This window comes from Thunnus maccoyii, chromosome 2 (genome assembly GCF_910596095.1).
Source record: "Thunnus maccoyii chromosome 2, fThuMac1.1, whole genome shotgun sequence".
In the NCBI taxonomy this organism is placed as follows: domain Eukaryota; kingdom Metazoa; phylum Chordata; class Actinopteri; order Scombriformes; family Scombridae; genus Thunnus; species Thunnus maccoyii.
In genome coordinates this window covers 17,153,813-17,171,781 of record NC_056534.1, presented here as the reverse complement: position 1 = coordinate 17,171,781, position 17,969 = coordinate 17,153,813, and the positions used below count along the sequence as shown (strand labels likewise).

The following is a 17,969-nucleotide window of genomic DNA, read 5'->3' as shown; positions in this document are numbered from 1 at the left end:
GGAATGGATATGTTCTAACTAAAATCATGCATATATCATTAAACATGTATATGTGTGTATGTGTATTTTTGAAGCAAAATGCATCTTTTGTTATTTTACAGGATACAGATGGCAAAATGAGGCTTCTTCTCCTCAACATTTGTAGCTACTGTCTGTTATATAAGTATACTTTATCTATCTATCTATCTATCTATCTATCTATCTATCTATCTATCTATCTATCTATCTGTCTACCTACGTACCTACCTGTCCGTCTGTCCGTCCATCCATCCATCCATCCATCCATCCATCCACCTCTGCACATAATCTTTGAAGCAAAAACAGGAAATATAAGGTATGTGATGCAACTTTTTCAAGATTTTTTTCACATAATTTGGTCAGAATTATGTGCATACACTACAGGGATATATATGTTATAACTAAAATCATGCATATCTATCTATCTATCCATCCATCCATCCATCCATCTATCACAAGTGGAAATAACCTGCATGTGTACTTCAGCAGCCCCAGGCCTGCCGCGTTTCAGCAAACCAGGAAGTGAGCGCGAGTGAATCCTCTCTGAGCTTCGACACTCTTTGACTCCAGACGGAGCAGCTGTCAATGCACAACGCTGAGCGTCACGACAAGCAGGAGGCTTTGTGGGGGAACGGAGGCTTAAAATGCAGCTCAGCTACGATTGCACTGGTCTACCACGTCGAGTAATGAACAATACGTGTGTGTCGGGTCTGCATCGTTAAGATTCAGAGTTTGAACTAGCAGCCGATAGATACGGACTTTTCCTCGAGTGTTTGTTGTCTCCAAAGCTGACGGTGGAGTGTTGTCTGCTCTGCATGGTCCAGCCGACTGAACCAGTCCAGACATGAGTAACGTTAATCTGATTTTTTGGGACCAGTTGCAGGCTGGCAGCTCCGAGGTGGACTGGTGCGAAGGCAATTACCTTATTTACCCCAGCATCGCTGAATTTTACAACACGGTCGGTTTGAAGTCGCTCGACTTTTAAGCTCTAGATGTTGTTGTTTTTTTTTTGCATAATACCGTTTTCGTGTGCAATTCCTCACAGCTTCTCTGGCTTTGTTTTTCTTTGTCTTGCACCGCTGTCTTATAGGTTGCACTGTCAAGATAGCTAGCTACAAATTAGACTGAGTTTTTAATCAGTTTGGCTGGTTTTCAGCTTCAGCGTCATGATGTTTACTGTTTGTGCTTTAGCATCAAGTTACAGATGTTGAGTTTAACGACCACTGAGGCCTGCACACTGATCAACTTTTATAAGCATGTTGTCATGTAACTACACGATCAGTTCAACGGTGATATGTTTTTTTGGCTCATGGTTTTCCTTTGTTTATCATTTCAGATCAGCAACATCTTGTTTTTTGTTTTGCCGCCCATATTAATGTGCTTGTTTCGCGAATATGCAACACATTTCAACAGTGGGATTTACCTCATATGGATTCTACTAGTTGTGGTTGGTAAGTTGGCTGACTGACATTGTCTTTATACTGTTTGATGATGACCTCTTAACCCCTCAGCTTTCTGTTCAGCTTTACCATCATTATCTCAGTTCAACTTCTTTTAGCTAACAAGCCATATAGAAACTTATACTTAATTGATTTTGCACTATTAGGCTGGTACATGTGTTTTGTATAGTCTCATGATAATTAATAGACTATCATTTACAAAACATAGCCTAAGGCATATGTGCTGTTTTTGGTATTAAACTAAATGCAAAGCTTATTTTAATGCATGAAATCTTGAGCTGAAACAATTTAGACAATTAATTGATAAGGTGATTGACAGAAAACTAATCAGCATCAAGAATCAACACATTTTCATGTTTTAGCAATGCTAGTGGCATGACTCTAGCCAATGTTAGTCTGTCAAAACTTTAAAACTATTTGAAAAATTGCCATGAAATTTTGTACAGGCATTCATGGTCCCCAGAGGATGAATCCTATTGACTTTGATGACCCTCTAACTTTTACTCTAGTGCCACCATGTGGTTCAGGGTGAAGTATTTGAAAAGTATTTGTTAGATTGTCATGAAATTCTCTACATAACATTCAAGGTCCTGATAGGATGAATCCTAATGACTTTGACTCTGACTCTGGCTACTCCAGCAGGACAAAGTTTGAAGTTTGGCACAAAATTTTGTACTGACCTTTATGCTCTCCAGCGCATAAATCGGACTTTGGTGACCCTCTGACTTTGCGAGTGACACCAGCAGGTCCACATTTTTGGTTGTCATTTAAATATATTGACAACTATTGGATGAATTGTCTTGAAATTTATTACAGACATCCATGGTCCACAGTGGATGAATTGTAATAATTTCAGTATTTTTATACCTTTATGACCAAATACCTGCAAAACTAATGACATTCACTTCACAGCCAATTAGCAAATGTTAGCATGCTAACACGCTAAATTAAGATGGGTAACGTGGCAAATGTTACACCTGCTTAACATCATGCTAGCATTTTGAGCTTGTTAGCATGTTTATACATTAACATTTAGCTCAAAGCACCACTGTGCCAAAGTACAGCCTGTACTTTGGCACAGTGGGGTTTCAGCTAAAATTAAGTGAATATTTTGCTGTTTTTCTTAGTCTTCATGATACCAATCTGAATATTTTGGGTTTTTTGGATAGTTAGTAGTAGTGGGACAATACAAGCTATTTAAATGTGCCAGTTTGGGCTTACGGAAAGTGTAAAGACCATTTTTCACTATTTTCTGAAATTTTGTAGACCAAGTGATAAATGGATTAATTTAGAAATAACCTGCAGATTAATTGATAGTAAAAATAGCCAGTAGTTGCAGCCTTAAATACACAAACATTATAAGTATATATAAGTACACAAGTTATACATTTTATACACTTGTAGGTGCTCACACTTGCTAGTCTGCATTCTTAAACAGTGTTCAGATTTAGGTTTCCTCAGCTGTAGCCTCTTCCTCCGTCCTTAGCCATAGCTTTAGGATATCCTGAATCATTTTACCCTTCTAAAAACATTTGATCATGACTGGGCTTATTCATTGGTTGAATGAATAAGCCTGTTGCCTAGATTTCATTTGATTTGACTCAGTATGTTGGTCTTAAATGGGGCTACTGTATGAAATGGACAGCATAGTAATAGAGAGATTACAGTGCCTTGTTCCCTTACTGCTGTCTTTTTCAAAACAGCAGTTGCACTGTCAGCAAAGATAACTTGACAGACCTCCCACTGTTCCTGAGAGGTGACCTTACTGTCACACACACACAAAAAACAGAGTAGCAGTTGAAAATCATTTGCATAACTGTCTTAGTCACTTGAACCGAAAGTATGAGTCAGATAAGAAATATTTTTCTAACATTTTCAGATAATTTTATATGGCATCTAGTGATGAAACTTGAAGGGAAAGAAGATCAGATTGTTTGTTCCTTTAAGTTGTTGCAGCACATTTGACATCCAGCAGTTTTTGGTCCAGGCCACAAATGTTTATGTGTGCGACTCAAGAGCTTTGAACTGCATCCATTTTTAAGAATCTGTATACTGTTGACAAGTGTCGGGTCACATGATTTCATCTCTCTTCCACTGTCTCTGTGGTTGGGATGACCTTTGACTTGAGCAGGAAAACAAACTTATAGGCTCCGGTATGAAAACATCCAGCTGCTTTCCTTTTGCCTTTGCCTTAGTGGTGAGTTCCCAGTGTTCATACAGTTAGGAAAGACGGTCTTGACTGGAAAGACGGTCTTGACTACCACCAGTCTACATGTACAGTGTTTCCATGAGAAAATTAACATGGTCTCTGTATTATTTTTGTTGTGACTGACAATAATATACAACTGCACTTACAGGCTGTCATTATTAGTAACATAAGACTAAGAGCGGCAGTCCCTTTTAGATAAGAAGTTTGTTGAAATGTAGGAATCTCCTGGAGCGCTTGTTATGAAAACAGATTGTACTGATAATAGAAGGTCTGTTGGACCTTGATAACAAAGCAGCACTGAATGATCCAAACTTGCATTTATATTAAAGCTGAGTTCAAGGTAACTATAGTATTTGTCATGAACGTGTTATTTCCATTCTGGCTCTTTGCTTAAAACAGCAGCATTTCTCTGTATTAGCTACTAAGCTGCTTTTGTTTTTGGCAGTTACATTAGAGATGACCTGTCCTTCACATCCCTATAGTCAGTTATTTGTCTGCCCAAAATATTTGATGTTTCCTATTATACATGATGTCTGTTTGAATTGGTCTTGTTTAGAGGTGAAATTTGTAACTTTCTAGACATTTTTAATTGTTTTAGTGCTGCAACTAATGGTTATTTTCATTATTGATTAACCTGCCAATAATTTTTTCGATTAACTGATTAGTTGTTTTGGCTATAAAATGTCCCTGTGATAGCTTCAAATGCCTTGCTTTGTCTGCTCTACAGTCAAAGCCCCCAAAATATAAATGTTTACTATCATGTATGACACAGAAAAATTTCAAATTCTCACATTTGAAAAGCTGCGACCAGCAAATGTTATGATATTTTGCATTTTTGCTTAATAAATGACTAAAACAATTATTTGATTATTTTAATAGTTGCCGATTAATTTTCTGTTGCTCAACTAATTGATTAATTGACTAATCGTTGCAGCTTTACATTGTTTTGGTTCATTTTTCCATTCGATAAATGGAAATGAGAACATATCAGCTGTATACTGGATAAAATATGCAGACTTGGACACTTCATGGTGGCACGAAAAGTTTTTAGCTTGTGACATCAATTGTCCACTGTTTTCAGTAATAGATCTTTTTGATTTTCCTTCATTTTCCAAAAGATTTAATAAGATCAAACACTGATCACATCAAGTGTTTTTTTTAAGACGCAATCTCATTAATCCAGCCTCCTTAACACACTGAACATCTTCAGTTTAGATCTCTTTTCTCTTCTCTTTTCTCAGGTATTGGTTCTACATACTTCCATGCCACCCTCAGCTTCCTTGGCCAGATGCTGGATGAGTTGGCCATATTATGGGTGCTAATGTGTGCCATTGCCATGTGGTTCCCCAAAAGATACCTACCCAGGATGTTCAGGAGGGATCGGTATGTTGACGAGTATGATACTGTTTCAGAATAACTAGGTTTAAGAACTTGAAACTGGTGTGTAGGTGTATAAACGTGTTAGTTGAGTTATGGGTCTTCAATCAGGTGAAATATCAGGCTAATGCCCTTCATACTGTACAACAATGCAATGCTACAGTTTCCAGCATATGATTGGAGAACATCATCAGGTAGACATACAGTATTAGTATTGAGCAAGTTTGTGTCTTGACCTCACTGTTGGCCACTGTTTTGTCATACAATGTGTTCACTGCTGCGAGCCTCCTGTTTAATAATAGGCCTGTGCAAGATAGCTGACACCAGAAAAAGCTGCATCACATGTCTTTACTTCTCTTTCCATTGTCACAGAGCCATCATGGCTGCCCTTTCACTTCAGGCTGACACTTACAATTCTCCTTGTAGCTGAGTGTTGCTTGTTTATTATTAGTGTGTTAAAGGACTTTCTGTTTTGAGCCATCCCAACATTCTTTCTGCATTTCATAATGCAGTTCATAGAGTGCTGCAAATGGTGTTTTTGTAACTTGTTTTGCTTTTCAATCTAGGTCAAGGTTCAAAGTGGTCATCGGCATCTTGTCAGGGATCACCACGGGGCTGGCCTTTGTCAAACCTGTCCTGAACTCATTGTCACTCATGACTCTTGGTATCCCCTGTACTGCACTGCTCATTACAGAGCTTAAAAGGTGAGTTAGTAGATTTGTTTTTCAAACAGCAGGGGTGAATATGTAGCCCTGATCCATTAGTGTCATAGTACACATAGTATGTAAGTCTTGGATAGCCATCCCCTCGAAACCTGGACATTTAATGGACATGTAATGAGATGAATGTTGTAAACAGAAATTCGTCTCATGTAATCAACTTATAAGGGTAAAAGAATACAAAAGATGTCAGACAGGTGAAAATTAACAAAAAATATGATTTACTTATTTACCAAGAAGGATCTTTTTAATGTAAATCAGTACAAACCAAGCATAGTAAAAACCAAAGGTGGTGCAGGATTTCTTCCACACGTCTTTTTTTTTTTTTTTTCTACATAATACATAGTATGACAGTCCTGGATCAGGGCTAGTGACTGTGAGATGTTTCATTGTCATTTCATCACTTTATTCGCCAGTCCTGGCCATGGAGGGCTTTGAGCCAGGGTCAGCAATTAGGTTCAATCAAGTAGCCATGCTAGCAACAAGGCTCTAGGGATGGAAATGTTGGTCTGTTTGTCCACCACTTTGGTACAGACTGAAATGAATTAAAAACTATTGGATGGATTGCCATGAAACTTAATACAGGTCTCCAGAGGATGAAAAGTCAGAAGACTGGTAATTCTCTCAGCACCCTCAGCCGGTGAAAGCTTTATTATCCTGTGAAACATCTACCAGAAATTTGCTACAGACATTCATCATTCCCAGAAGATGTATCCTACTGACTATGTCAACTATGTAATGATGTACTGTAGAAAGTCGCTGTAAGGCAAGGCAAGTTTATTTGTGTAGCACATTTCAACAACAAGGCAATTCAAGGTGCTTTACATAAAACATAAAAGGCATCGAGAGAATGTAAAAACAACACAGGGCAATATAAAAAGACATTTAAATATAATTAAAAAATGTAAAATTGGAAATACAAATAAGCTAAAATAGAATAAGACAGATAAAACAGGGGAGTAAAAGTTACAGTTCAGTGCAAGAAATTAATCAAAAGCCCTAAATTTGATTTAATAAAAGGTAGCAGCAAACAGAAAAGTCTTAAGCCCTGATTTAAGAGAACTTAGAGTTGCAGCAGACCTGCAGTTTTCTGGGAGGGTTTTTCCAGATATGTGATGCATAAAAACTGAACACTGCTTCTCCATGTTTAGTTTTGACTCTGGAAACAGAACGCAGACCTGTCCCAGATGACCTGAGAGGTCTGGATGGTTCATAATGTAGCAGAAGATCAGAATTTATTTTGGCCCTAAACCATTCAGTACTTTATAAACCAACAGCAGTATGCTTTGACAGATAGGAAGCCAGTGTAAAGACTTCAGAACTGGAGTGATGTGATCCACTTTCTTGGTCTTGAGCAGCAGCGTCCTGAATCAACTGTAGCTGTCAATTTTTTTTTAAGGAGACCTGTAAAGACAGTGTTGCAGTTGTCGAGTCTTCGAAGGTAAATGGCTGTTGAAATTCAGGTCTGAGTCCATGACTACACCAAGATTTCTTGCTTGGTTTGTGGTTTTTAACATCGTTTAAAACTGGGCACTGATTTTGAATTGTTCTTCCTTGGCTCCAAAAACAATTACTTCAGTTTTGTCTTTGTTTAATTGAAGAAATTCTGGCACATCTCGTTGTTGATTTGTTCAATGCACTTACTCAGTGCTTGTGTTGGACCATAGTTCCCTGGTGATATGGTTATGTAAATTTATGTGTCGTCTGCATAATTATAGTAAAATACTTGGTTGTTTTCCATAACATGAGCTAGTGGGAACATGTAGATATTGAACAGAAGAGGCCCCAGAGTGGAGCCTTGGGGAACTCCACATGTTATTTTTGTCTGCTCAGATGGGTATTTACCTATAGACACAAAGCAGTCCCTGTCCTTTAAGTAGGATTCAAACTAGTTTAGTACTGTGCCAGAAAGTCCCACAAAGTTTTCCAGTCAGTCTAGTAATATGTTGTGGTCGACTGTGTTGAATGCAGCACTGAGATCCAATAATACTAGTGATAATAATACTATAAGACTAAAATTTTGTCAATGTCTGCGTCATTGAAGATGTTAACAAGAGCAGTGTCAGTGCTGTGGTGTGGTTGAAATCCTGACTGGACGACATCAAAACAATTGTTTACTGTCAAGAAGTTGTTTGATTTTTCAATGGTTTTACTTTAAAACAAGAGGTTTGATGTTGGCCTATAATTGTTCATTACTGAGGTGTGTAGATTGTTCTTTTTTAAGAGTGGCTTGTTGACGGCAGTTTTCATTGCCTGTGGGAATAAACCAGAGAGAAAAGATGTGTTTACAATTTGTAGAAGGTCTGATGCCATGCAATTAGAAACATTTTTGAAAAAGCCTGTTGGCAGAATATCAAGGCAGCAAGAGGAGGATTTCAGATTTTGTATAATGTCCTCCAGGTTTCTATGATCGGAGAAAATAGTGTCATGGTATTTGAATTGATTTTAAGTGACACAAGGACACATATCCTCTACCTGATATGGAGGCACTGACTGCTTGTCTAATTTTCTGAATGTTGTCAGTGAAGAAGGAGGCAAATTCACTGCAGGCTCCGGTGGATAAAAGTTCAGAGACTACTGACACAGGAGGGTTTGTTAGGCTGTTGACATTAGTAAACAAGGCATGATCATTATTATTGTTTTTGGCGATGATGTTAGAGAAGAAGGCCACCTTACTTTTCTCAGCTCCAATTTATAAATGTGAAGTCTCTCTTTATAGATGTCACAATGAACCCGGAGATTTGTTTTTTTTGTCACGTGCGTTCAGCTTTTTGACACTCTCTCTTTTTTTTTTTTCTGTTCTGACCAGTGTGGCATTTCTCCATGGAGATATTTTCTTACCAGAGACCACCTTCATGTTAGTGGGTGCAATGGCATCAATAACACTTGTAATTTTAGAATTACAAGCTCATTGACTGACACCCAAGAGAGGGCAGGTGTAGAAGAGAGAGCTTGAACAGATATTTCACTCTACGCCATATCACTGTTTTCAGTGATATGGCGTTTTGTGATTACCTCTGTTAGAACATTTGTGTGTGCAGAGATAGTTCTCTCAAAGAAAACACAGGAATGATCAGAGAGAGCAGTTACCACAACCTTAGAAATGTTCAGACCCTTGGAGATGTCCAGAGCATGCCCCTTGTTGCGTGCGGGCTCCATCACACGCTGAGTCAGTCCATAGTTATCCAGAACACAACACAGTTCCTTAGTCCCTTTGTCCTTAGCTATTTCACTTGAAATGGCTCCACAAGCTGTGAAATACCTTTCTAGTGAGACAGCTCTAGGAAGCCAAATGATTACTTTAAACTTACCAGATAATACTTTGTAGATGTAGGTATGACTTTGTTTTATTTATTTATACTTAAATTGAGAAATGTGTGTGTTTCAGAGTTAACAGTATTTGTGCAGTTTAGAATTAGTGGTAAATGTCCAATTAACTATACTTAACTTTATAGGCCTACTTACAGTACCGGTCAAAGGTTTAGACACACTTTCTCATTCATGTGAATGGGAAGGGTGTGTCCAAACTTTTGACTTGTACTGCATAACTTAACTGATTTTATTCAGTCATTTAGTCTAAAATTGTTGGTATGTTGGTGGTTTGTTGTTTTTGTAATTTGAGGTGTAACATGTTGGAATTTCAGATCTTCCTAATTTACACTGTTATTACACAGGTAATCTAAACAGGTCATATGTGAGCAAGCTAGTTGGCTCAGTTAGCTACACAACAGTTACACCTGCAGTTAGTAGAATATTAGTTTGAACTTACAGCTGTACGGCAGCAGATATCAATGATTCTTTTCTATGTCTGCAGTTAAAAGTTGCCTACTCAGTTAAATCAGCTGCTGCAATATTTAGTAGTTAACAAGAAACAAGGAAGCGTGTAATGTCTGTCGTCCACAGTACATTAACATTAACATTTGGCCTTTTGTACTTACATTGTCTGATGACATGTTGTCTGTTCCAAGCTAATTATAGGGACTTATGATGTGAAAGAATGTTCCTAAAAACACACAACAAGCCAATTGTGTGTGTGTGTGTGTGTTTTGGTCTCTAATGCTTTCCTCCGTCACATAATGTGGAAGTACGCTCAATTGCTTTCCGTTTCCCACAACCTTTACTCACCACCATTAGTCTTGTAACCTTAAGTCATCTATTGTTCAACCTGTTGGTAATTCTTGACATTATTGTCGGTGCCAGTTATCTATAGAGGCCGCTTGTTTTTGTTCTGCTAAGTGAGAGAGAATTCCTGCAGCCCCGGCTGATGGACTTTTGCCCTTAAAAAGGACAGACTATTTTGTTGTTGTTGTTTGCTTTTTGTACAGTACAGCTGCTGGCCCCTATTCAAGTCACTTCCAGTTGTACAAAAACAACTTGTCCCGTATGTAGGATATCCAGTAAAGTTGCCCCAACAATTCCATAAAGTGGAATTCCATGAATTCCATTCAGTGGAATTGTTGGGGAATTAATACCAGTCATGCTATGACAGGTATTATTCATGAACAGTAGGTATAATGTAATACAAATACAGCGATTATGTTAAAATTGAGAGAGCAAGTTAATTTTCACATAGATAAAATAATGCGGTGATACCATCCATAGACTAAATGAAAACATCTGTTTATTTATGTAAAACTTAGATTGAAATAACTGACAAGTCCCACTCATTATTCAACTCTGGCTTTTTAAAAGCACAAGTGGAAAAGGAAATAACACCAAAGTTTTTCATATTTTGTCAGTGCTGAGTGCTTAAAGCATAATTCCAGTTTATTACGACATAGGCATTATTTTCATAGTTTTGGCTATAATTCCTGTCAGTAACTATATCAATAGTGATAAGAATTAACACCAAGTTTACTGCTGAGATCTGCGTATGTGGTGACATTCCTAAAAAGATGTCTGACCAAACAAGAAACTCAGGACGTACCGATCCAATCCACTGGATTGGTGTTGGTGCAGATACGGATTAATTATTATGATCTGATTAACCAGATTGGGTGATGTGAACGATCCACAATAAATACAGTTTGTTCATCAGTTACATGCAGTTTGTTACATGCATTTAATTTTTAGTGCCATAAAAATCCCTGGCCTTGTGTTACCGTACTTAAAAAATATTCAAATAAGTTCCACACAACCAATGGGAGACTTTTCTGTGTATGGAGGAGGGTATTTAACTTTTTCAATCTATACTATTACTGTTTGACTCTGAAGACGCTGTGCATGTTGAAATGTTAGTCGTTTGCACCTTAATAATCTGCTAAAGTGAATTGTGTGCTCCAGTATCTTCTTTGGGTGCGGTCTTTGAGAAGTGGCCCATTGAACTGTTTGTTACAATTTGTCCTTTTCTGTGAGCACCGACCTCCGCCTGTGGAGTGGCTGAAGCGCAAGAGATTCCTTCAACTCAGCAATAAGTAAACATTACAGTTAAAAATAAATAGAAATTTAAAAGGTAAATAAATTAGTAAAAAAAAAGTAAAGAAAAAACAAAAAAACAAAAGGCACAGCAGCCTTCATCATACTCAAGGCACTCAAAGCATTAGACATATTATTGTTATCCAGAAAGATAAAGAAAATGTTCCAAATTTCCCAAAATTTGCCAAGCTTGTTGGTAGTCTGGTGTAGTATAGAGAATTGACATATAACCTGAGAAGAGGTATCGGATTTGTGTGGGAAGAAAAAAAATTGGATCAGTGCATCCCTACAAGAAACATAATGTAGCTGATGATCGTTTTAACTTAAATAACACTGCACTGTGTGATGTGTTGGTATTCATTAATCCAGTTTGATATTGTCTACTGGAGTATTGACATGTAACATGCAAGCTAGACCTTGTGAAGAGCTGTCTTCAGTGTTGTCTGATGAGAATCAGGCTTTGTGTCAATGATCCTATGGAGCCTCTTCCTTTTTATTCCCTCGAGTGAGAGAAGCATCCTAGCGGGACTCCACCCCAGACAGACAGGCAGGCCCTTTCCTTCACTTATCTTTTCCTCCAACAGTCAAACTCCCCATCACACTCACTTGCCTCAGGGTCTTCGAGGAGAAGTCCCGGTTTCATGCCGTTTCTTATCTTACATGCTTCTGTTTAAGCTGATAGTCACAGTATTCCAGATATCCGGCTGTATGGCAGTGGTCTTGTCAGTGTACGTTTGTTGGAGGCAGGAAGGGGTGGTGGCTGACTTATGACTTAAAACTGTGTGCATGTAAAGGCAGATACTGAGGTTAGGTGACTTAGTACCTGCTGCACAGGATGTCCGGATTTGGTCCCGTGTGAGTGCTGTATAATCAATTGGAACACTTAAATTTTAATATAATATTGATGACACTTTAATAGCCTGTTTCCTTCTGGGAGTAGGTATCATTAGCCATCTATTTTTGCACTTCCCGTGGCTGATGAGTAGACGTGACACCAGATTTTTTTCCTCTCACCCTCTGGACCAATTATGTAAGATAGAGACCGTTTTCTAGTTTGCTTCATTAATTGACTAACTTCACTAAAACTGAGACCATGTAACTTTTGAAAGAAGAAATCTTTCTCTTACAAATAAAAAGTTTAACTCATAACAAACACACCTTTACTCAGCCTTACTTGGTCTTTATTACCAGTAGAATATGGCGGCTAATGTTAGCAAATTGAATTCGATATTGCTGTCTAATTTATATATCTTAGACAGTTTGCTGTCTTTATGCCTCTTATCTACTTATACTGTTACACTACATTTTAGCACTAAAGCTGCACTCATCAATATTTTCTTAATATCAACAATAGATCAGATGACTACTGTAATCTGAAAGGGGTCACTCAGCGAATTACCACCTGACACTGCAGTTCCCTTCAGCTTTTAACAGCTTAATAGGGTGATAATAGGAAGTCGAAGGTCATGATATCATGACGGGGCAAGACTCTGATCCATCAACTTCTGTAACTCACTGCAATCTCTCAGTGAGCATTTCTTTCATTGGTCTATCTAGAAAAAATTAAACATGTTCATGGGCTTTACTCTCCATACTATAGGACAAATTGGCATCCACTACAGCACTCATAAGTGAAACTGTTGTTAAACAACGATTACCTTGTGAGATGCTAAAAACTACAACTCCCATGAAAATTTACCCGTATGGCAGCATGTGTATTACACTTGTACATCAAAATCACTTTGTCTGTATCTATAAAATTTACCAACAATCTCTTCTAAAGTCATTCCCCCAATTTATTAGCTGTAGTCTGTGCTGACTAAAAACTTCTACAGTGTTCAGTCAGCTATTGTGATAATTGATTAATAATTGAGTCATTTTTTACGAAAAATTTTGAATTCTCTTGTTCCTCAAATATGATTTTTTTTCCCCTAGTTTCTTTGTTGCCCTATGATAATAAACTGAATATCTTTGGGTTGTGGACTGTTGGACGGGACAAAAGAAAACATTTTAGGTTGCATCTTGGACTTTGGAAAACTGTAATCAACATTTTTCACCATTTTCTGACCATTATTGATTGAGCAGTGACATTTGATTGCCATGGTTTAGGACTTACGGGAAATGGAGTTTGTTAAATGTTGGAAAAACAGAAATATTGAATAAACAACAATATTGTTTAAAATGTAGACAAATGGAGCGAAACACAAGACATACAGTTGAGGAGGTCTTCTAAAGATGGATTTTTACTTAACTGTGTTATTACAAATGCCAGTTTGATTGGGAATGAGGGTTCCTTACTTGTGGAGCAGAACTAACTTTGGCTCTTTCTGTTTCAGCTTGTTACGCTGCCCCCATCTGGCCAAAAAATCCAAGTTTAACCATTGTCCCCTAGTTGTTGCTTGCGGCCACAGTGACTCCTATTCACTAAAAGTTGCATAGGCTAGCTTTAACCTGGCATAATGTTTGTGCTTCTCTTTCCGTTGCCACATAGCCGTCATTACTGCTCCTCCTTAACTTAAGGCTACACTTAAAAATTTCCATCGCCTTTCCATAGCTGAGCAATACTTGTTGTTAATCATCTGTTATTTTGTTGTAGTTCTTCTGGAAGTTGAGTTTGTGTCATTCCAACATTCCTCTCTCTTTGGAACAATGGTAGCCCGAATGAAAGGCTTGTAAAGTGGGATGACTTCATAGCATGCTGTGTCTTGAGGAAGGGTGACAAACTGTGTCGCAGTGACCACACTGTTGTGCCAGCAGCAGGGCTGTGACTGGTATGTCCAAGGAGCACAAGACTAAGAATAGTTTATCAGCAGCATTCTGGATTAGCACGTGTCTCTGTAGGTCAGTGGTGTGTCCACTAGGAGATGTTTTTGCAGAGAAGTAGACCAGAGTACTTGGTACATGGTCACATTTCTGTTAGTTATCTAAAGAGAAATATGTTAACCTACAGTTTTAACATCCTGGTCTGAACATCTCATAGATATAAAAACACCCTTTCCACAGTGGCTGAAACAGACTGTAAACTCATTGGTAAGCCTCAGAACCAGCTGGGAGATCTGTATGCCATCAGAATTGAACACAAAGCCAGATGCATTGTGAAACACATCATCCGCCCCCTGTATGATCAGTTTGGATTGCCTCTGGGAGGCGTTTTATGATGCCTTGAGCAAGATATTTGCAAAATGTCCCAACGCAACTGGAACTTTAAACATGATGTCATAGTTTGATTATTGTTTTATTTACAGTTTTGTTATTTTTTTCCATGCTCTCACATGTATCAGCTGATTGGTGGAGAGTACCCATGGCTTAAAAATAAATAACATTTCAAATGTTGTTTCTAATGTTCTATGTCTTAATGCATTTAACTTTATTTGTAGATTTACAGAATATAAAGGATGTTAAAAAGTAATGTGTTTTCACAGTTGTTTTATTTTTTAATTTAAATTTAGTTTTTTAAGATAAAAGACTGTTTTGTTGCTCTTGTGACTTGCCCATTAGAGATGCCAAGAAATTTGTTGTCTTGAAGTTTATGGTTTTGTGTGTTTTGCATACACGGATCACATGCACTAAAACTTTGCATCCACAAGACTGAGCACAGTAAATGGAAAAGTACAAAAAACAGTATACTGTATGTACTGAGTATGTGGTTGGAGGATGATTATATGGTAACAGAGATGATAAAAATATATACAGTATGTAAGAGTGAATGAAAAACATTAGGTAACACGTTAACTTTAAGTCTACTTTTGTTTTTTCTGCAGTTATAAAAACTGTGTGTGTTTTCATAGTTGTGAATATTTCTCGATGCTCTGTTTGGTCTTTGCAGGTGTGAAAACCCACGTGTGTTCAAGCTGGGCCTGATCTCAGGGATCTGGTGGGCACTGGCTCTGCTTTGCTGGATCAGTGACAGGATCTTCTGTGAAATGTGGTCATCTGTCAACTTTCCCTACTTACACTGTGCTTGGTAAGCTCAAAGCCAACTCAGAAAACTCTGCATTTAATGGGATACTCTGGAGGTTATTACTTAAGATGCACTTTGTGGGATTAAAAGGGAAATTAATATTATTAAAAGTGCATGCTTTTAGGCATATGTTTTCTTCTTTAAAGGAATAGTTCAGTAGTTTAAGTTGTGAGTTAAGTGAGAAGATTGATGCCACTCAACTTGTATCTGTCCATTCACTATGAAACTGGAGCTAGCAGCCGGTTAGCTTAGTTAAGCTAAAGACTAGAGATGAGAAAACGGTTAGCCTGGCTCTGTCCGCAGGTAACAAAATCTGACTACCAGCACCTCTAAAGCTCATTTATTTACAAGTTATAGCTGGTTTGTTTAATCAGTACAAAAAACAAAGAGTAAAAACAACAAATTGGGATTTTTTTACAAAGGGGTACTTCACATAACTCCCCCATAAATTGTTGTTTTTACGGTCAGGTTTTTGTATGGATAAAAAGAACGAAATATAGCATCTTTAGAGATGCTGGTAGTGGAATTATTTTACCTCTGGACAGACACAGGCCAGTTGTTTCCCCCATTTCCAGTCTTTATGCTAAGCTAAGCTAACCAGCTGCTGGTTATACTTGTACATGCATATATTTAGTGAGCCATTTCCCAGGTGGTCTGGCTCATTCAAACCCCTTTTGCTTTTACAGGCACATCCTCATTTGTCTGGCTTCCTACTTGGGTTGCGTTTGCTTCGCCTACTTTGACGTAGCAACTGAGGCCCCGGAGCGAGGTCCCGTCATCATGTTCTGGCCCAACGAGAAATGGGCTTTTATTGGTGTGCCCTATGTTTCATTGCTCTGTGTCCACAAGAAGTCTGCTATCAAGGTGACTTAAGGTCACCCGGGTCTGCTCTGCTGGTTGTGCTTTTACTTGTCTCCCAAGGATGTGTCCCAGCAAGAAACACCACCATGTCTGTGAGTCAAAATGCCTCCATTAGTGACTGAAAGATGTGGGCAATGCACATTTTGGTCAAACATGAGGATTTACTTTTTCCTTTTCCTTCCCTGGTCTGGTCTTCATTACTCAACAGTGTTTATGCAACTCTGTCAAAGAGCAAAAGGTGTCACAAATTTATCTGGCTTGGTGACACAGGGTGACTCTTTACATAACACCATATCAGAGCCAAGAAACCTTTTTCAGTGTACTAAACATGTTCTCAGGCTTTGCAAAGGGAATCATGTAATCTTTTAAGAATGAAAGTATTAGTATTATGCATTTCATGCTTTATTAAAGACAAGATTTTGTACATTTTATAGTAACTCAGAAAACCTCATTATAAAGCATTAGATTGCCTTTATAAACACAAATATAGCATCTCATAGGTGCAGTCTGGCCATTTCAAACCCAGGTTTAGAAAAAATATAAAGCACTGGATACATTAACTGTGATTAATGCATAATGCAGCCAATTTTACTATGCTCAATGAAACAACCAGCTCGTTCATAAGATGTTACAGAAATGTTATAGGAAGGTAATTCACACAAAGCCTTATGTGTGTTAAATATATAATAGATTCAAGCTGTTCTACCTGCCATCTGTGTCAACGACCAGTTTGGTGAAAAAGTCATAAACATAATAGGGTTCTTTCTGTGATTGGTGCGTTATGTTGTATTTCTAGCATGCAACTGTGATTGTTCAGGATAGTTTTTGAAAAATGTGTTTTAATATATTCCTGTATATAGTTTGTTAACTCATAGTGTAATTTTCCGAGGAAAAGCAAGTCATTCATATGTTACTGAATGAACAGGTACCCTTTGATATTGGCCAAAACCCAAAGTAAAAAAAAAAAATTATTTTGCACAGAATAAAGAATAGTTCTCAGAGCCGTTGGCTAAGAGCACAGTGCATAGCACTATCAGAACAATTCAGATGAATGATAATTGAAATAATTTAACAGTCTAACTGTTTTAAATTTTTCAAATTTGCTTCCTTATGTACAGCAACCGCTGACAAGTTTCCCTGCTGATTTTTATTTCACGCAGACATCTCAACTCTCAAACTGATCTTCAGGGTTATTTATTCCAGGCTCAGTAGACTTTATGCTTAAACTATAAAAACTGTGCAAAAAGCCTTAAGCAAAAAGGATGATGGAGTAACAAAGCAAACTGTTTGCTCTAAAGGGGGAAATGCTGTATATTGATTGCATTAAGTAACAAATGGATGTAAGGTGTAGGTTTTATAGAAATTAGGTCTAATTTAGAAAAAAGAGAAAAATGGATCGAGATTCTGTATGCAGAATTTAAAAGGGAATTATGCTGGGTGTTGCAAAGCTAAACAGTACCCCTAAAAGACAAGGATCACCAAAGTTTTTTCAAACCATTGTTGCACATGTTGTTCGTGAAAACTGCCTCAAGCTGTTCAACAAATATTATTTTACTGCCAGGGAAAGAAACCTGTCTTCCTGCAGCAGCTTCTGAAACCGATAAAATAACTTGTGCACACATCAAGGGTCAAATGAAGGATCAGGATTTAGAAGGAAAACAGCAAATTTTCTGATATTCTGAAGTGTTATTTTTTAACTACTTGAAGTATTTTGTTAAATCCAAAAACAATTTATATTTTTGCAAGTGAAGATCTGCCAAAATTAAAGCAACTGCCTAAAGGGTGAATGATTTTGATGTGTTATTATAATTATTGTTATTATTATTATTATTATTATTATTACTACCTTTGTATCGCCAAACCTTCTTATAAACTGTTTCTTTTTTATTGTAGCTTCAGAAGAAACTTTTTGACAGTATTTACAGTTTGAACAGTGTAATTGAACAGAA

The 17,969-nt window shown here is 37.6% G+C and overlaps 1 protein-coding gene across 1 annotated transcript; it reads left to right on the top strand.

Moving 5' to 3' along the window:
• The first annotated feature begins 616 nt into the window (after positions 1 to 616).
• acer2 (alkaline ceramidase 2) lies at positions 617 to 16,988 on the top strand. Its single transcript, XM_042394243.1, has 6 exons — positions 617 to 976; positions 1,355 to 1,469; positions 4,929 to 5,070; positions 5,631 to 5,768; positions 15,025 to 15,162; positions 15,846 to 16,988. The coding sequence occupies exons 1-6, from the start codon at positions 863 to 865 to the stop codon at positions 16,030 to 16,032; spliced, it is 834 nt and encodes a 277-aa protein (XP_042250177.1). The 5' UTR covers positions 617 to 862; the 3' UTR covers positions 16,033 to 16,988.
• Positions 16,989 to 17,969: the final 981 nt, after the last annotated feature.